Raw genomic sequence first — 21,500 nt, 5'->3', positions numbered from 1 at the left:
TCAGCAAAAACACTCCATCTTGCCCCCCCTCTTCTTTTTTTTTTTTTCCCTTCTTGAGGTTTTAGCCTCAGGGGACATTAAGCAATACAGACTAATCCAATCAATGTAGGCTTAATCCCAACAAATGGACAGAGGTCTTAAGAGGGCAGGGAACTCCAACACCCATCCCCCATAGACTACAGAGAAAGTAACAGCAAACCTCCATTGCCAGCTGTGGGAAGATCTTTCATCAAAGCTCATTAAATCCATCTATTTAAACTAGCAGAACAGAGAAGGAAAAAATATGAACAAACAACAGAAAAAGAGGAAATAAATGACAATTGACAGCTTCTTTCCAGGAAACAAACAAACAAACAAACAAACAAACAAACAAACAAAAAAAAAAACAAAAAAAAAAAAACAGCAAATGAAATAGAAGATCAAGAAGCTCCAGCAAATTGGACACAGGTTTTAGAAGATCTCAAAATTCAATTAACTCAAGAACTTCAGGAACTCAAAAAGCAATCAAAAGAGGTTGAAGACAATTTGAAAAAGGAAATACATGAACTAAAACAAGAAAATAAAAATATTAAAAGCCAGAATTGACCAGCTTGAAAATGAAGCAAATAAGGCTAAAGATGATCTACAAAGAAAATCAGACCAGAAGGAGAAGGATGACCAAAAAGCCAGGGATGAAATTCAGTCTTTAAAAAAACAGAACTCATCAACTAGAAGAAAATGACTTCACAAGGCAGCAAGAATATATAAAACAAAATTTAAAAAAATGAAAAATTTGAGAAGAATATGAAACATTAATTCAACCAAAGATATGGAGAACAGATATAAAAAGATACAATTTAAGAATTATTGGTTTACCAGAACACCATGAAAAAAGAAAAAGTTTAGACATCATCCTATATGAAATGATCCCAAGAAAACTGCCCTGACATCCAACAAGAGGGAAAAGTGAAAATTGAAAGAATCCACAGATCACCTCCTACATTTAGTCCACAACTGAAAACTTCCAGGAACATTATAGCCAAATTCAAAAACTACCAGATGTAAAAGTGAAATTTGGGAGATGCCATCTAAAAGTATATATATTTTCTATGGACACGTGGGAACTATCAAACTACATTTCCCATGGTCCAATGGGTTTCCGTTTCCTGTTCTTTGGGCGTGGGGACACCTACGTCACCATGCAGAGGTCAGTTTAAATCTCCTGGGTTAGGAGGAAGTCGCTCTCTTGGCTAGCAGACTCAGGAAGAGACGGGAGGTAACAATAATGGCTGGGCGGCAGTTTTGAATTCTTACAAGCTCGTGGTCTAATGACTTTATCAGCATGGCTTTAATTAAAATACTAATTTATATTATTATATCAGTTTTTATTATTAATTTTTATCTTAATACAGACCAAGGAAAAAATATTACAAGCTGCTAAAAAGAAGTCACTCAGACACCAGGGAACCACAGTTAGGATAACACAGGATCAGGCTGCATCTACATTGAATGACCAAAAGGCATGGAACATAATATTCCGGAAAGCAAGAGAACTGGGTCTACAACCAAGAATCACCTATCCAGAAAAACTGACAATATTTTTGCGGGGGAAAGTATGGTCATTCAATAAAATTGAGGACTTCCAAGCATTCATAAAAAAAAAACAGACTTAAACAGAGAGTTTGCTGCCTAAACACAGAACTCAAGAAAATCACCATGATGTAATTAAGGCGGGGAGGGTCTTTTCTTTAAAGGACCCAATAAGTTCAATCAATTTCTATCCCTAGAAGGAAAGAAGATTTTGGTAAATATTAAAAATTATTATTATCAACAGTTTAACTAGAAGAAGTTTACTTAGAGGGAACAGTGACAAACTGTATAGGATGAAATGTCAAGATGTGTGTGTGTGTACATATGTATGTATAAATATATACAAAACTAGAGGGGGAAAAGGAGATATTAAGAAAAATGGGAAAACAAACAAAATGGAGTAAATTTATATTCCATAAAGAAGCTCGTGGGCCGAACAGGGGAAAGTAACAATACGCTGGAAGGGTAAAGAGGTTGGAGAGAGGAAATATTTAATACTTAAGTGCATTGAAATCAAGAGGGAAGAACAATCAGATCCACTGGGACAGAGAACTGATTCACACTCTATAGAGAAATAGAAAGGTAACAAAAGGACTAGTAGAGAGGGAAGCAACACTAGGATGGGAGAGGGCAAGGAAGGGAGGCGTAGCTTAAAAAAAATCTAAAGAAGAATAAGAGGGGAATAAGAAGGGAGAGGTGAGAAAGGGAAGTACAATATGGGAGGGGATTAGGGGAACTGAATAAAAACAAAACACGGGTATAGAAGGAAAAAGTAAAAGAAGGGCAGGACAAAGAGAGAGAATCAAAATGTCTGGGAATACACAACTGATAATTATAACTCTGAATGTGAATGGGATGAACTCACCCATAAATTGGAAGCAAATAGAAGAGTAGATTAGAAACCCAAATCCTACCATATGTTATCTACAAGAAACATACATGAGACAGGCAGACATACATAGAGTAAAACTGAAATGATGGAGCAAAATCTATTGGGCTTCAACCAAAAAAAAAAAAAAAAAGAAGGCAGGAGTTGCAATCATAATTTCTGACAGAGCCAAAGTAAAAATAGATCTGGTAAAAAAGAGATAGAGAAGGTAATTGCATCCTAATAAAAGGCAGTATTAAGCAATGAAGAATCATCAGTACTCAACATTTATGCACCAAACAGTATAGCATCCAAATTTATAAAGGAGAAGCTAATGGAGCTCAAGGATGAAAGAAGTAGCAAAACTATACTAGTGGGTGACCTCAACCTTCCCCTATCAGATCTAGATAAATCAAACCAAAAAATAAATAAGAAAGAGATGAGAGCTGAATGAATTTCTATAAAAATTAGAGTTAATAGTTACATAGAGAAAAATAAATAGGAACAAAAAGCAATAGACCTTTTCAGCAGCACATGGAACATTCACAAAGACTGGCCATGTACTAGGGCATAGAAACATGGCAAACAAATTTAAAAAATCAAAAATAATAAATGCAACCTTATCAGATCATAATGTAATAAAAATAGGTATCAGTAAGAATACATGGAGAGGCAAACCAAAAACTAATTGGAAATTAAATAATATGATTCTACAAAATAATTTAGTGAAAGAACAAATCGCAGAAACAATTAATAATTTCACTGAAGACAATGACAATGATGAGACATCTTACACAAACCTATGGGATACAGGCAAAGCAGTTCTAAGGGGAAAATTTATATCACTGAGTGCATATGTTAACATATTAGGGAGGACAGAGGTTAATGAATTGGGCATGCAACTTAAAAAACTAGAAAATGAACAAATTAAAAATTGCCAGATGAAAACTAAATTAGAAATACTAAAAAGCAAAGGAGAAATTAATAAAATCAAAAGTAAAAGAACTACTGAATTAATAAATAAGACTAGAAGCTGGTATTTGGAAAAAAACAGATAAAATAGACAAAGTACTGGTCAATCTAATAAAAAAAAAAGGAAAGAAGAAAACCAAATTAACAGTATCAAAGATGAAAAGGGAGACCTCACCTCTAATGAAGAGGAAATTAAGGCAATCATTAAAAACTATTTTGCCCAATTATATGGCAATAAATATAGCAATCTAAGGGATATGGATGGAATACTTACAAAAATATAAATCGCCTAGATTAACAGCAGAAGAAATAGAATACTTAAATAATCCCATATCAGAAAAATAAATTGAACAAGCCATTAAAGAACTCCCTAAGAAAAAAATCACCAGGGCTTGATGGATTCATAAGTGAATTCTATCAAACATTCAAAGAACAACTAATCCCAATACTATACAAATTATTTGACATAATAAGCCAAGAAGGAGTCCTACCAAATTCCTTTTATGACACAAATATGGTACTGATTCCAAAGCCAAGTAGATCAAAAACAGAGAAAGAAAACTACAGACCAATCTCCCTAATGAACATAGATGTAGAAATCTTAAATAGAATACTAGCAAAAAGACTCCAGCAAGTGATCAAGAGGGTTATCCATCATGATCAGGTGAGATTTATACTAGGAATGCAAGGATGGTTCAACATTAGGAAAACCATCCACATAATTGACCATATCAACAAGTAAACCAACAACCACATGATTATCTCAATAGATGCTGAAAAAGCCTTTGACAAAATATAACATCCATTCCTACTGAAAACACTAGAAAGTATAGGAATAGAAGGTCCTTTCCTAAAAATAATAAACAGTATATTATATATATATATAAAACCATTGACAAGCATCATATGCAATGGGGATAAACTAGAAGCCTTCCCAATAAGATCAGGTGTGAAACAAGGATGCCCATTATCACCTCTATTACTTAACATTGTACTAGAAACACTAGCAGTAGCAATTAGAGAAGAAAAAGAAAATGAAGGTATTAAAATAGGCAATGAGGAGACTAAGCTATCACTCTTTGCAGATGATATGATGGTCTACTTAAAAAATCCTATAGAATCAACTAAAAAGCTAGTAGAAATAACCAATAACTTTAGCAAAGTTGCAGGATACAAAATAAATGCACATAAATCATCAGCATTTCTATATATTTCCAACACATCACAGCAGCAAGAGGTAGAAAGAGAAACACCATTTAAAATCACCATAGACAACATAAAATACTAAGGAATCTATCTACCAAAACAAACACAGGAATTATACAAACACAACTACAAAACACTTTCCAAACAATCAAAACTAGATCTAAACAATGGAAAAACATTGATTGCTCATGGGTTGGACAAGCTAATGTAATAAAAATGACCATTCTACCCAAATTAATTTACTTATTTGGTGCCATATCTATCCAACTACCAAAAGAATTTTTTACAGAATTAGAAAAAACTATAACAAAGTTCATTTGGAAGAACAAAAGATCAGGAATATCAAGGGAAATAATGAAAAAAAAAAAAAACATGAAGGAAGGTGGCCTAGCAATACCAAATATTAAACTATACTATAAAGTAGTGGTCATCAAAATAATATGGTACTGGCAAAGAGAAAGAAGGGAGGATCAGTGGAACAGACTAGAGGTAAGGTAAATTACATAATGTAATTTCTCTGCTTATCTCTTTATCTTATATATACTTACCCATTTGGAACATCATCTGAAATAAGTGTGTTTTTTTCTCCCTTTAAAACCCTTACTGTCTTGGTATTAATTCTGAGTCAGAAGAGCAGCAAGAGCTAGGCTATCAATGACTTATCCAGGCTCACACAGTTATGAAGTATCTGAAGCCAGATTTGAGGAAAGATGTTGCCCAGAGAGAAACAATGGTCTCTGAAGAGGAAGCAATCTCCCTCTATATTAACAATTCTCTCCAGATTAAATCTGCTTCAATGTCCCCATCTCTCATTATAGATATGAATCTTTTTACCCCATGGGAATGATCTTCAGTGGGGCTTCCTCCACTGTTGGATTTATGCCTCCTTTTGTTCACCTGCTTCAATTTCTTCTTTCAGCCACTTCTTTCATTCTAGAAAGTCCTCTTCTTGCTGAACCACTACAGGGGTTATCTTCTCTTCACTATTGACTCATGAACTAAGATTAAGATACAGCACACATATCCCTCCTCTCCATTTATTTACCTATCAAATACATAGTTTTGCCTCACAAAAAACAATGACTAACATATGGGCTTTAATTCATGAATTTTGAGCCTGCTCCACTATCATCATTTCCCCTTTCTTTTCTCTTTCTTTTTTTTTTTTTTAAACCCTTATTTTCTGTCCTAGTAACAACTCTAAGGCAAGGGCAAGAAGGGCAAGGGGTAGGCAATTGGAGTTAAGTGACTTTCTCAGGATTACACAGCTAAAAAGTAAACCCAGATCCTCCAGACTCCAGGCCTGGTACTCTATTTACTGTTCTACCTAGATGCCCATCTGAAAATAATTATTGCTAAACTTTTTTTCTTAAAGAACAGCTGAAGCATAATAGATTTTGCCTCTTTTTTCTACTCTATCTTGTACTCTTGTTCTTCCTGATGGGTAAGGTTCATCCAATTCATATTCCAAGTTATGATTGTTAATTGTGTTTCCCCTCAATCTTGTCCATTTATACTTTTTCTTCTTTACTCCCACCTCCCCTTTTAAAAATAAGAAGATTGTATTAGGAGAGGGAATTCGCCTGATAACTCTTATTAGTGAAATAATCTGTTTTCTCTATTACACCTCTTCTCTTTTCCTTATGCTTTCTTCCTTTCTTTTAATCTTTCCATCATGTTTCCTCTCTCCAACATCCAAGTTTATTTTGCTTATTTGAGACTATTCTCTTACCTAGTCTGCCCTTCAGAAAGAAAGCACAGTGAATAGAGTACTTGCTAGGCCTGGAATCAAGAAGATCTAACTTCAAATCAAACCTCAAAAATCAGCTATGTGACCTTGGCAAGTTAAGCTCTTGCCACATCATTTTCCTCATCTGTACCTCAGAGTTTTGGTGAGAATTAAATAAGTTAATATTTACTTTATAACAAGCCTAGAAACAGAAGGTCCTGGTTTCAAACCTATCCTTCTTACCTGTGTGACCCTGAGCAAAGTCACTTAACTCCCATTACCTAGTCCTTACCACTCTTCTGTCATGGAACCAATATTACAGTATTGATTCTAAAATAGAAGGTTAGGGTTAAAAAAAAAAAAGAGCTTAGTATAGTGCCTAGCACATGATGGTTACTTCATAAATGATTGTTTGTTTGTTTCCTTGTTTCCTTCCTTCCCTCCCTCTTGTATGATTATACTTTTATGGGCCTTCTGATCTAAAAGAGAGTGAGGTCCATAGGATATTGATTCTTTCCACCCTTTCTTCCATGTCTATATTACTCATTTTATGCTCCTATATATAAACAACAGTTATTTCTTTCTCCTTTTTCATTGTTTCCTTCTACTTAAATCTTCTTTCCTTTCTATTTTTATCTTCTTCTAAGATTTTGTTAAAACAAAACAAAACTACCCAGACCCTCTTTTACTTTAACTTTTCCCTAGGACCATTGAACATATTAGGACTTTGAGAAGATTAGCTGGTCCTATTCCCTTATATCAGGTAAATAATTGATGCCCACATATTCCTTTCAATTATACAGATATGATTACCTTTGTATGCTTCTTGTGATGCCTACATTTCCATTTCCACATTTATACTCAGTTCTGGTCTTTTTATTGAAAATACTTGAAATTCCTATTCCATTTTTTCCCCTAGTGAGTTATATTTAATTTTTCTGGATAAGTTTTCCTTATTTTTAATGCCTTTTGGAATATCACATTCCAACCTCTCCTCTCCTAGATAGTGGCAGCTGCTAAGTTATGTGTAATTATACTGGCAATCACTAGCCTTTAGATTCCTTCTTTTTAGCTCCTTGAAATATTTTTCTTTTACTTGGAAGCTCTGGATTTTGGCTACAATGTTTCTGGGAGTTTTCATTTCAGGGATTCTTTCTAGAGATGATGGATAGATTCTTTCTATTTTCACTTTGCATTCTAGTTCTAAGAGTTCTGGGTAATTTTCATTTATATTGTCCTGAAATATGATATCCAAACTTTTTCTTATCACAATTTTCAGAGTCTGATAATTCCTATATTATCTCTTCTTAACCCGTTTTCTAGGCCAGTTCTTACTGTTATTTTATTTCTTAGATTTTCTTGTGTTTTTCAATTTTTTGGTTTTGTTTTGATATTTCCTGTTGCATTGTTGAGTCACTGCTCTCTGTATGGGCTCATTCTAATTATCACGGCATTCAGTTCTTGAATGAAGTTTTCCACTGTCTGCTCCAAGTTACTGATTTTCCTTGTCATTCTTTCTTCCCTAGCTCTTCCAGTCTGTATTTCATTCATTTCCTCTATGAACTCCTGTAGTACATATGTCCAGGACATTTCTGAGAATTTATCTGGACTTGTTTGTGAGTTGTCATACTCTATGAGGTTTATGACCTGAGCATCTTTCAAACGAAAGCATTCCTTCACGGTATCCAGAGTTTTCCTTAGTTTGCAAGTGGTGGAGACTACACTAAGGTCAAGCCCCTAAACTGAATATTCTGGGCAGGGCCTGCTAAGCCCTAAGGATGTAACACTTATAGAACCCTGACCTAGACTAGGCCCCTCCTTAAAAGACTTTGGGATTCTGCCTCTAAGTTTCCTCTTATCATTGGACTCTCCCTGGCATAGGTTTATCTGGGGTCTTTCTGCCCTGGTATGAGGCTCAGGAGGTACTTCTGTGCTGGGCTCCCACCACAGGCTTAAGGGATTGCTCTAACTGAATTTTATCCAGGACCTTTCTCCTATATTGCTGGACCCTGCCCAGAATGCCCTAAGGCTTTTTTCTGTTAGGCAAGTGCTCAGTTGGGTTCTAATAAGCCTGGCCTAGGCCTGATTCAGTTTCCAGAGATGGGTTTAGGGAAGGCTTGGGCCTCTGTAAGACAAGGCACTCTCTTGCAGTAATAGACATTAAGGATGACTCTGCCACGCTGAGTCTGTATACCATAGAACTCAGGTGGGGAGTGCTGAGATCACCTTAAAGGCTTGAGAGGTGGCTGCCTGTGCTCCAGCCTCTGCACTAGGCTTCAGCCTGACACAATGGTCTGTAAATCCCAGGATCTCTGCAGGACTCTGAAAGTTCCCCTGTAGATTCCTGGATTAGTAAAAGGAGTCTAGGAGTGATTCTTATTATGGCCCAATATAGTAGTATGTCTCTCAGCCCTGATGCCATGTGTTCCGGGGAACTGGAATTCTCTTCATACTAGGACATTAGCATCTACCACTGCCAAATAAGCTGTCCGACTTGAGTTAGCTTAGAAAGCTAACATGTAGAAAGATTTAAAAAAAAAAAAAAAAAAAAAAAAAAAAAGGAGGCCTTAACCATTTTTTGGTTTCCTGGACACTTCTGGTAATCTGGTGGCAATTACAAACCCCCTTCTCAAAATAATATTTTTAAATAATTTCAAGATATACTTAATTTCAATTCGGTGTTAGTTATATGTATGTTATCTACTCCATTCAGATGTAAGTTCTTTGAGAGAAGGGCTTAGTTTTTGCCTTTCTCTGTATTCCCTGTGCCTAACACCATACCTGACATTTAGATGGTGCTTGAAAACCTGTTGAATTGAGCTAGTGTTAAGACAAACAGGATTACACTGGTCAAAGGAAAATGGTTTCCTTACCAAATAACATTTAGAAATATCAAATCTTAAACATTAATAAAGAATGACTTCTATAAACTGGAAAGCAGGGTTTTTATTTTCACCTAATTCCTTTCAAAGTTAAATATTTTTAAAATAGAAAAAAAAATTAAATATTATTTTGTAAATTGATTTTTTTATAGTTCATTTTACCATTCTTATTATACTTATAGAATGTACTCATTTTTTCAAAATTGTCCACCAAAAACATAAGATGCAGGAGAAAACCTTTGTTCTAAAATTCATTTTTCCACCTATTATTATCTCTTTAAAAAATAACTTTTAATTCAACTAACTTTCCAAATACTTTAGCACAAGAAAACCAATGTGTTTTGCACTGATATAGAATTAACCTTGGATCTGTTCCCCCCATTAAAATATAATTCTTCCAAAGAGCCTCCCTTTTAATGGAATTTTTTTATAAATTGCCATTGTAAATATGTTTAAATCTGTATGTAGCTCCTCTCTCACATTTCTTGATAGAAGTGACTGACTACCTGTAAAACATGCAGCATGTTGATCATAATAGAACATATTTCAACTAGGGCTTATAGACTTGTTATAGTTTTATAGACTTATAGTTTCCCATCAACATCAAATAAGCTCTATCATTGCTAAGACAAGTATATTTCTTCCCATTATTCCATTTTCATTTTTAAAAATCTGTCAATTATACAATTCTTCCCAATGTGGCACTGTTATCAATAGACTGCAAAGGAACAAATCTTCCCTAACATTTTATGTATATGAAATTAAGTGAGCATCTTAGATTATACTTATTGTTAACAACTGCTTGCCATGAAAAATGGATTTTAATTATTCAACAAAAAATCTTCAGACTATTGGCAGTTCTCTCTTCCCACTATATTATCTGCAAGTAGATCTCTTTGAAGCTGCTTTATGTATGGTTCTCCATGTATTCTTTCAAATATAATATTTCTCCTAACAAATGAGGTTTAATTAGATTTCTCACTATTTCCTTCAAATTAGCAACATATTTATCTATCAAAAAGGATATCATCTAATTTTTAAAGCTGAGACATTTAGGACGATTAAATTTAAACTTTAATTATTAAAAATTGTTCAAGTTATTTTGTTCTTTTCTAAGTTGCAGTTTAAGGTGAAACCTGCTAGTTATATTATATATTCATTTATGTACAATTCTATCCATTCAGCTAAATAAATGACACCGAGAAATAAATAATTGTGCTACTTTTTTAAACTTCCATGCAAACTATTTAACTTCACATTTACTCATTCCAACTTCAAAGCCTGAGCAGCACAATGCAGCTTTGGGACATGAGCAGAAGGAAGCTGCTGATTCTGACAAAGTATAGCTCGAGGCTGCATTAAGATCTGAGCCGCAACAATTTAAATTGGATCATTTGTACATATTAAATAACTGTTGGACTGGATCCACTCTGGATCACAGCAAATTCACTGGCCTTGTCTTCCTTTTACATACATTGATGCACACGTGCCTTTCATTCCAAGAAGTTTCTTTGAATATATCCAACAATTTTGGCTAGCGAATGGTACCCTGTCCCATGGAAGCAATAATGCAGAGTTGGGGTTTGGCAAAGCATGAGCTGCTCTGGGACAAGGGACATCAAGAATAGAGTTCATTGTGATGGTAATGGGCCACTAAGCCCAGAGAGTTTATGCCCCAGCACTGAGCATTTAGGACAGTGTGAAACCCAGGGCAAAAGGTCTAGAGTTCCCAAGGCAAGGAGTTCCCTAGAGTTCCCCTAAGACAGAAACGAATCAAATAAACTAATTAATTTTTCCTGTGGCTCCAGGAATCATGGACCATGGAGGTAAACTTTTTGAGTTCCAGTTCTTTTGCTTTTCCCTAAAATAAGACTGGAGTTATGCTGGATCCAAATCTGGCCTCAGTTACTTCCTAGTTGTGTGACCCCAGGCAAGACACTTAACTCCAAATGCCTAATCCATGCCACTTTTCAGCCTTGGAATTGATATTTACTAATGACACTAAGACAGAAGATAAGGATTTTTAAAAAGAGAGCAAGAGAAAGATAAGATATCATAGGATATGCACAAACAATTTTAAAAAGGCACCCTAGTAATCAGCAACATATTAAAAATGCTCCCAATCACTAAAAGAAATACAAATTAAAATAACTCTGATGTAGATGGCACAATGTAAAAATGGTAAAGGTTAGCAGGAAGACAGGAACACTAATTCACCATAAGTAGAATTGCAAATTGGTCTAAATGGATTCAAAAATAGCTTTAAGTTGTGAACATTAAGTCATTAAAGGATCAATCTTCCTTTACTCAGGGGTGATCCCACTCTTAAAAATGTTATCCAAAAGGTTAATGAGAACAATTTCCCCTCTGTGTCTGAGGCATTAATGAAGTAGCCCCCTATGTGTCCGGCACTGTACTGGAAATACAGGGGGGGAAAAAAAGGCAAAAGACTGTATCTGCTCTCAAGGAGTTTTAAGGCCACTGGGGCAAACAACAGCACATGCAGCTATCTATATAAAGACAAGACATATACAGAATAGAGGGAAGGCAGGCACAAATGGCAGGTAAATGACAACTGGGGACTAAAAAAGGCCTCCTGCAGAAAGCAGAAGCTGAAGTGAATCCTGAAAACAGGGAGACCTGGAAGCAGAGGGGAGATTGAAGAATAACTCAAGCACAGGGGACAATCAGAGACAATACAGTCAGGAGCTGGGATGTCATATGCAAGGCTAGACCACTGAATTTATGGAGGGGAGCAGAATCTAAGGCAAAAAGCTAGTGAAATCCCTTTGCCAGGTGAGTGGAAGATAGATAGGAGTATGGAGAAACTTGGAGAAAGGAGACTAATCAGAAGGCAATTGAAACAATCTGAAAGCTGAGTAGGCCTGTTCCTCAGTTAGGGCTGTCTGAGTAAAAAGAGAGAAATATTCTAGAGGCATGAAAGTAGAAAGAACAAGACTGGACAGCTTAATGGATATATGGGGTGAATCCCCAAGGAGGTCAGATGAAAGGAAAGGTTCCATATACACCAAAACATTTAGAGCAGCACTTTTTGTAATAGCAAAGAATTAAAAATAAACTAAATGCACTCTGCCTGGAGAACAAATATAATTATGTGAATGGAATGTTATATTGTTATGCCTTAAGAAATGGCAAATATGATGAATACAGAGAATCCTGGAAAGAGGTACAAGAACTGATACAAACTGAAATAAGCAGTATCAAGAAAACAATATGCAAAATGATGACAACAATGAAAATGGAAAGAAAGTTTCAAATCAGAAGTGAATTTTACAAAATTACAAAGAATGAGCTTGGTCCCAAAGAAGAAACTTCCATCCTACCCTCTTGCAGAAGTAGGAGTGGGCCTAAAAGCATGGCATGCTGCATATATTTTTATAATTTTTTAAACTATTGATCATTTTTTGTGATTTTTTTTCCCTTTTAAAAAATATTATGTTTTATAAATGATGTTTCTCTGGGAGAGTAGAGGGGAAAGGATCCTAAAGGAATGGTAATATAAAACAAAAACAAAATATAACAATTTAAAAAAAATTTTTTTAAAGGAAGACTGACTGCCACATGCAGCACCTCATTTGGATGTGTCTGGAGTCTTGGAAGCTTGACTACCTTATATTGTCCTACAAATGTACCTTGGGAGCTTATTCTAGCAGGGGAGCGCAGCTACTCGTATACCCTTGACCAAAGAATGGTACGCCTCTATCAGGGAAGACCGTCCCCTTCGACCAAGCACACAGCTTCAGGAGGGACACACATGGAATGGTGAGGGAGGAAGGGGACACCCGCCTAGCCAGCCAGATCAGCCAAATCAACACTGGCAATCAATGGGGTGACAGATGTCACAGCCAGATCGCCCTCACATCCTAAAAAAAAATTTTTTAAGAATACTGGTAACCTTTGGAAAGGGCAGTTTCAGTTGAATAATTAAGTCAGAATACAGAGGGTTAAAAAGAAAGTGAGAGGAAATTAAATGGAGATACCAAGCACAGATATTTTGATATGGATGAGAGAATTGAATGAGAGTTTTTAAAGAATAGGGAAGGATGGGTATGTTTCTAAAATCAAGGGTATGACAACCTCTTAGGGCAATCTAAGGTAGAGTGGAGATTGTAGAAATTGAATACATTGAGGAACTAGGGTGCTAAGGTATTTGAGGAATATGACTATGTAAGTTGAAGACCCCTAAGGGCAGAAGTTAAGATGGTGAGCTAAACACAGACCTCATGGAAGAAAGAAGAAAGTCTTCTAGAGAATATTAAGATAATGGCCACCAGACCCTAAGCTGAGTGATAAATTTGTATAGCATGAAGTTCAAAGGAGGAGTTGTAGTTAAATCAGAGTTTAAAAGTGATAATGGTTAACAAGAATTAATCTGATCATTCTACTAAAGAAAATGATCCCATGTTAACTTCAACAGATTTCAAGGGGTATGTTGGCAAATAAATAAATGTGTGTACACACATATATGCATGTATATGATATACATGTAAATATATCATCTATTCTAACTGTTCTCTTAGAAAAGCAGAGGTCAGATAAAAAAGCTTTAGTTGCAGATATATAAGGGATCATTGAACTGAGTGGCCCAAATATTCTGCCACATACTTTTAAGTCCCTTAAAAAACAATTGTTAAAAATCATGATGAACTGTTAAACACCCAGTATTGTATCATTTGGGAATCTTGTCCTGACCAGTAACGAAAAGTTGGAGTTGAATGATGTAGAAAGCAGATCTCTCCCTGAGGAAAAAAGCATTCAAAAAGGCAAATGACTGAAAAATGGTTTTCTACCAATTCCTACTTTCACTTGTTAAATCCTGATTGTAGAAAAGACCTTACCAACAGTGCAGCTGTCTTCTAGGACCACATCTACATTTCGGTCTCTGTACTCCACCCTGAAGTCCAGCATCCTTGGCTGCCTCTCCACAATCTGTCTGGATGGCACTACAGGTCGAAATGCTGAAGAAGAAGGTGCCGAAGCAGAGGCTGCAGACTGACTGGCTGGTCCATATGCTGGCCCTTGCCCAGTCTCCCCTCCATATTCACTAAACGGAGAATATAAAGAAAAGTCAATGTCAATCAGCCCATAGAATTTAACATCAATGTCTCAGGCACTCTCCTGACTCAAAGCACTTGACATAAATGTCCTGAAGACTAATTCGGCACAAATGTATCATGTACCATCTTATGAAACAGTCACCAGGCAAGGTATCAGGGAGATAGATAAGACAATGATATGCCCTTTGCATTCAGAGAACTTAGATTTTGGCAGGGAGGGGGGGGCCACAGAAAAATCAATATGAAATCAACATAAAGTTTATAAATTGCTTTTGGCAGGGAGGGAAGTGAGGTAAGAACAAAAGCAATATGAGGTATTAGGAAAGGGCTTGGAGAGAAGGAGCTACCAAAAGGCATGGAGATGAGAGAATAATGAGCATGTGCATTTATTTTATCTTACCAATTACATGTAATAACAAATTTCCACATGTTTTCCAAAGGTCTATGATCCAAACTGTCTCCCTCCTTCCCTTCCCTCTCCCCTTCGGGAGTTGGCAAGCACTTCAATCTCAGTCATATGTGTATTACCAAAGCACATGAATTTAGAATGTGAAGTTAACAAAGGGGATTCAGGTGCTATAGTAAGTGGGGGAAAGTGACCAAGGGTTTTAATTGAGAACTGGGAAGGTACTTCTGAGATCAAATGCTGCAAGAAGGCACTGGTGTCAACTGAGTATGGCAACTCCATGGTCAGATCTGCACTTAAACAGAATCACGTTAACAGAAATGTAGAGGATGTGATGGATCAGGGAAAGACCAAGGAAGAAGCCACTACAATAACTCAGGCAAGGGGTGCTGAGGGCCTGAACTATAGTGGTGGCTGTGTAGGAAAGTGGTGTATAGAAGAGATGTTATAGACCAGTGGTTCCCAAACTTTTTTGGCCTACCACCCACTTTCCATAAAAAATATTACTTAGCTTCCTGGAAATTAATTTTCTTTAAATTTTAATAGCAATTAATAGGAAAGATAAATGTACCTGTGGCCATCACCGCCCCCCTGGATCGCTGCAGCACCTACCAGGGGGTGGTAGCTCCAACTTTGGGAATCACTGTTATAGACAAACCAATAAAAAAGTACCAGCAAAAATCTGGAAATAAGAAGGGGCTGGTGTTGTGGGACTGAAACTGATGGCTGGGGCAAGACACGTAGATTTGGAAGTGATCTGGAAAAGGATGATTAAACAAATGAGGTAACCAAGTGAAAAAGTACAGAGAGAGAACAGGATTCCCAATATAGCCTTGAGGAACACTCACATTTTGAGGGTGTGATATGTATGATAAAGTAAACTTAGTAAGTAAAATAGCCAAGTAAACAGTAAATTGGAAAGGCAATATTGTAAGGCATAAAGACCTATTGAGAGGCAACTAAATTGGTCCAGGCAAGAAGGGTGGGGAACTGATGATAACAAGTACAGAGATAAGGAGGACACACAGAAAAGGGAAAAATCATGAAAATACCCAAGAGAGAGAATCAAGAGAGTTAAGTGTTTAGAGATTAAGAAAAATGAGGATTAATGAAAGGCTGTGGGGCTGAATTTAACAATGTCTATATCCTGTGGGCTAAGATGCCTTCTAATGCTAACATTATATGAAATATAGTCTGAGGACCCAAAATCAGATTTATAGAATCTCAGAGGAGGGCCTCAGAAACCACAGAATTCCATATCCACCTGAAATTCAATGCCCCAGAAGTCTCTGATGTACCAAACAAGTAGTCACTGAGCCTTTGCTTATAAACCTCCTACTCAACAAGACCCTGGGGCTTCCTAGTACCACTAGGATCAAATAGAATTTTTCCTGTTCGACACTTAAAGCCTTTCCTAAACTAGCCCATTCTACCTTTCCAACAACATTTCCCATTTCTCCTTGCCATAAACTCAACCATTCAGCCCAATGAGTCACCCTGCCATTCTTCCCACAAAATGCTCCATATTCAGTTTCCCTCTGTTTACACTGATTATTCCCCACATCTAGAGTACTTTTCCTCCTCACCCCAGCCTTTCAAAAGCCCCGATTTCCTTCTATATTCAATTCAAGCATCATCTTCTATGTAACATCTTGTCTAATCTCTACTGTCCAGTGCAGCGATGGGCAAACTTCTTAAAGAGGGGGCCAAAGGAAAGGAAATGCTCATCTGTCAGTCTGTTTCTAAGGCAACTCTTTCGAAGTTTTGTTGTATTGTATCCTACTCATTTTATTCATCAGATTAGGAATAATGTCACACCTCAGCGGGATTGAACATTTCAGGGGGCCCGATTCTGGCCCGCAGGCTGTAGTTTTACCCATCACTGGTCTAGTGCTTCCCCTCCAAGATTGCCATGGAGATATTCTGTATACACACGTACATATGTACATATGTTTAGGTACCTACATGTGTATATATATAAATATATATACACATGCCTGTTAGGAAAAAAGTCAAGTCAACAAGCATTGATGAAGTGTCTATTATGTGCTCACCATTTCTTTAACAAATTAGTATTCCATTACACTTAGTCATTCACCAAATGAAAGTTATCCTCCCAACTTTCCAAATCTTTACCCCTACAAAAAGAGCGGCTTTAAATATTTTTGCACATATTAGTCCTTCTCCTTTTTCTTTTTTATCTCTTTAGGATACAGACCAGGTAATAGTATTGCTAGGCCAAAGGGTTTGGGCAATAAAACAATATGGTACTGGCTAAGAGATAGAAGGGAGGATCAGTGGAATAGACTTGGGGTTAATGACTTCAGCAAGACGGTGTATGATAAACCCAAAGAGCCCAACTTTTAGGACATGAATCCACTATTTGACAAAAACTGCTGGGAAATTTGGAAAACAATATGGGAGAGATTAGGTCTAGATCAACATCTTATACCCTACACCAAGATAAATTCAGAATGGGTGAATGACTTGAATATAAAGAGGGAAACTATAAATAAGTTAAGTGAACACAAAATAGTATACCTGTCAGATCTCTGGGAAAGGAAAGATTTTAAAACCAAGCAAGAGTTAAAGAAAATTACAAAATGTAAATTAAATGGTTTTGATTATATTAAGCTAAAAAGCTTTTGTACAAACAAAAACAATGTAGTCAAAATCAGAAGGGAAACAACAAATTGGGAAAAAATCTTTATAACAAAAGACTCTGACAGAGGTCTAATTACTCAAATATACAAGGAGTTAAATCAATTGTATAAAAAAATCAAGCCATTCCCCAATTGATAAATGGGCAAGAGACATGAATAGGCAATTTTCAGGTAAAGAAATCAAAAGTATCAATAAGCACATGAGAAAGTGTTCTAAATCTCTAATAATTAGAAATGCAAATCAAAATAACTCTGAGGTATCACCTCACACCTAGAAGATTGGCTAAAATGAAAGAAGGGGAGAGTAATGAATGCTGGAGGGGATGTGGCAAAATTGGGACATTAATGCATTGCTGGTGGAGTTGTGAACTGATCCAACCTTTCTGGCTGGCAATTTGGAACTATGCTCAAAGGGCTATAAAAGAATGCCTGCCCTTTGATCCAGCCATACCATTGTTGGGTTTGTACCCCAAAGAGATCACAGATAAACAGACTTGTATGAAAATATAGCTGTGCTTTTTGTGGTGGCAAAGAACTGGAAAAGGAGAGTATGTCCTTCAATTGGGGAATGGCTGAACAAACTGTGGTATATGCTGGTGATGGAATACTATTGTGCTAAAAGGAATAATAAATTGGAGGAGTTCCAGGTGAACTGGAAAGACCTCCAGGAACTGATGCAGAGCGAAAGCAGAGCCAGAAGAACACTGTACACAGAGACTGATATACTATGGTAAAATTAGAATGCAATGGACTTCTGTACCAGCAGCAATGCAATGACACAGGACAGCGCTGAGGGATTTATGGTAAAAAACGCTACCCACATCCAGAGGAAGGACTACAGGAGAGGAAACATATAAGAAAAACAAATGCTTGAACGCATGGGCTGAGGAGGACATGATTGAGGATGTAGACTTGAAATTACCACAGCAATGCAACCAACAACAATTTGGAAATAGGTCTTGAACAAGGACACATGATAAAACCAGTGGAATTGTGTGTCGGCCATGGGTGGGGGAAGTGCGGGGGGTAAAGGGGAAAGTAGGAGCATGAATCATGTAACCATGTTAAAAAATGAATATTAATAAATGATTTTAAAAATTTTAAAAAAAAGAAGTTATCAAAGCAGATTCAAGCCCAGGTTTCATATCCAGGATTTCTATTCTCAATACTCTTTGTCCTTCACAACTCTCCCCAACATTTCAGCCAATAAAGCTGAACAATAATAACAAAAGCCTCTGTATAGAACTTTATATTTACAAATCTATCAGTTTCGTGTAATCAAAGATACCTATTTTTTCTTTTGTAATTGCCTTTACCCTTTATAGAGGGATGCTAAATGATCTCATCTGAGTACCATGGGAGAGAGAAATAAGCATTTATTAAACACTTAATATGTGCCAAGCACTGTGCTAAAAGCAACTTACAAATGTTACTGATCTTATCCTCACAAACTTGGGAGGTAGGAGATGTTATTATCCTCATTTTACAGATAAGGAAACTGAAACAGTCAGAAGATAAGTGACTTCCCCAGGGGCACATAACTAGTAAGTTTCTGAGGCCAAATCTGAAATCATGACTTCTTGAGTCCAAGCACAAAACTTTTATCAACTGGGTCACCCCAACAACCTTGAAAGAGAAGCAATGTGCATCTTGTTCCTATCATTCTTAGGATCAAATATAAACTGTTCTGGCTTTTAAAGCCCTACCCAACTTAGCCTCAGTGTCTTTCTAGTCTCCCTAGATATTACTTTTATTCCCTACCTCTAATTTTTAGCCAAAGGGGCCTTCTCTCTGTTCCTCACACATAACACTGAATCTTCTGTACCTTATGTACTGGCCATCCCTTTTATCTGCAATGTACCTCCATTTCAGCTCTGTCTCATAGAGGACCTTTCTTCCTTTAAAATATAGCTTAAACACCATCTTCTGAATAAATCCTTTCCTGATTGTTCCAAGTTTAAATTCTCCTTTACTCCTGAAGACCTCTCACTCAGTAGCATGCTTCTGCAGCTGCTGCTGATTTCTACGATGGGTGACTTCTTCCTGAAACCTCCACTGGAGGGAAGGTTTAGACCCCTTATTGTTCTTTGGAGTTCTCAGTCTCAGCAGCCTTTTCATCCTAGAAGTTCCATTCTTCCCTACAGCCTTCTTGTCCTAAAATATCCCTATGCATTGTAGATCTGTTTTTCCATTGTGGAGTTCCTCTTGGAACCTTCATTGTGAGCAGGGATTAGCCATCTATCTAGCCTTTTTAAAAAATTCCTTCTTTCCTTTCTTCCTCTTCCAGCTTTGCTTCGAACTCAACAGACTTTGCTACGATAGCCTCATGCTGATACATCTCCTCCAGGATCCTTCTCTGAACTCTCTTTTAAGTATTGACCTCTGCATTAAAATATAAGCTCCTTGAGAGCAGGGACTGTCTTTCTTTTCTTATGTTGTATCATCATCACTTAAGACAGAGCCTGGCACACAGTAAGCACTTAATAAAAGTCTGGCAATTTTATTTGCCTTATTAAGGATTAAGTCTTTTCTCTTTACCTACTTTGAACATATTTGTGTTTATTCATCTTATATTTATGATGATGATGTTTATATCCATATGTTCTTGTCCACCAACATTAGAATATAAGTTCCCTACCTAAATTACTTATGAAAGAACTCTCTATTTGCTAAAAATTGCTAGGAAACCTGTAAAGCAGTCTGGAAGAAAAGTAGGCATAGATTAATACCTTATGCTAGATTCTACAATATATTCAAATGAATAAACAACCTTAAAATTAAAGATCACATTTTTTTAATCAAAAAGAAAAGCAGATCATTTGCCTTTCAAAGCATCAAATACATCAGATAGATGATGAATTTTTTTTAACCCTTACCTTTCATCTTAGAATCAATACTGTGTATTGGTTCCAAGGCAAAAGAGTAAGAAAGGATAAGCAATGGGGATTAATAGATTTGCCCTGGCTCACACGGCTAGGAAATCTGAGGCTAAGTTTGAACCCAGCATCTCCCATCTCTAAGACTGACTCAATCCACATAGCCATCTAGCTGCCCCCAGGACATGTATTCTTAAAAAAGGGGGCAGATGCAATTTTAAAAGAGAAAACTATTTAACTTCCGTTATATGAAAATGAACAACTTCTGTACAAATGAAAATAATGTACCTAGGATAAAAAGGGAAATATTTGCATGAGGGAAAAATCATTGATTCAAGTTTCTCTAATATGAGTTTGGTATCTAAGATATTTTTTCAATATTTTTCATTCATATCCAACTCTTCATGATCCCATCTGGGATTTTCTTGGCAGAGATATTGGTTTTCTCATTTCCTTTTCCAGCTCATTTTATAGATGAGGAAACTGAGGCAAACAGGGTGAAGTGACTCAGTCAGAGTCACCCAGGTAGTAAGTGGCTAAAGCCAAATTTAAACTCGTCTTCCTGACTCCAGACCCAGTGGTCTATCCATTATGCCACCTAGCTAACCCTATTCAAATGACCTTCTGTTTATTTTGCAAACACTTCTAGATCTATAGATGTTCCTCCAGGAGAGGAGACTGTGTGGCCCTCTTTGACTATGTTTCCACAGCTCCTGGTATCATGCCAATACACAGGAAGCTCTTAATGAATGTATGATGCCTAAGCAATCTAGTCCATTCTCTCTTCCTATAGGTAAGAAAACTATGGCCATGAGGAGATAATGGCCAAAGTCACACAGCAGTTCTATTTCCAGTTTAGTTCTTGTAACCAAACTAGACCATTCTGCTCACTTCTCTAGGTTCCATTGCCTTCATTCGTTAAATAAAGAGGCCAAACTTAATTGCTTACTGTCTAAATAATTATGGACCTCAAGTTCTCTCCTTTTTAATGGACATAATAATCTCTGGCCTTACTGATGAATATCATGATGAATAAAATGAAGGGGAAAAAACTATATGGAATGAGTTGGTCACTTTTTTTTTGGAAGAATGCCAAGGATGAGCATATTGGTGAAGAGGGTGTCTGGAGTCTTTTTGTATACAAAAGTTAAAATTTAATACTAATTTCTGCCCATTAGGTTCAAGAGTCTATCTTATTTCTGATACTTAGAATTCACATAATAAGAAAAACTGTAAAGTTTATTGGTTCTA

At 36.5% G+C, this 21,500-nt stretch overlaps 1 protein-coding gene across 1 annotated transcript in view; it reads right to left on the bottom strand.

Annotated features, from left to right (window-relative positions):
- FAF1 (Fas associated factor 1) overlaps positions 1-21,500 on the bottom strand; it is a 433,472-nt gene that overhangs the window by 310,789 nt on the left and 101,183 nt on the right. The window contains exon 4 of the mRNA XM_044674693.1: positions 14,086-14,291. Within this exon, the coding sequence (XP_044530628.1) occupies positions 14,086-14,291 (206 nt within the window). The remainder of the gene's footprint in view (positions 1-14,085; positions 14,292-21,500) is intronic.

The sequence above is a fragment of the Gracilinanus agilis genome, chromosome 4, assembly GCF_016433145.1.
Source record: "Gracilinanus agilis isolate LMUSP501 chromosome 4, AgileGrace, whole genome shotgun sequence".
Taxonomy (NCBI): Eukaryota; Metazoa; Chordata; class Mammalia; order Didelphimorphia; family Didelphidae; genus Gracilinanus; species Gracilinanus agilis.
The sequence above is the reverse complement of the archived record's forward strand: the minus strand, read 5'-3'. Positions and strand labels throughout refer to the sequence as shown.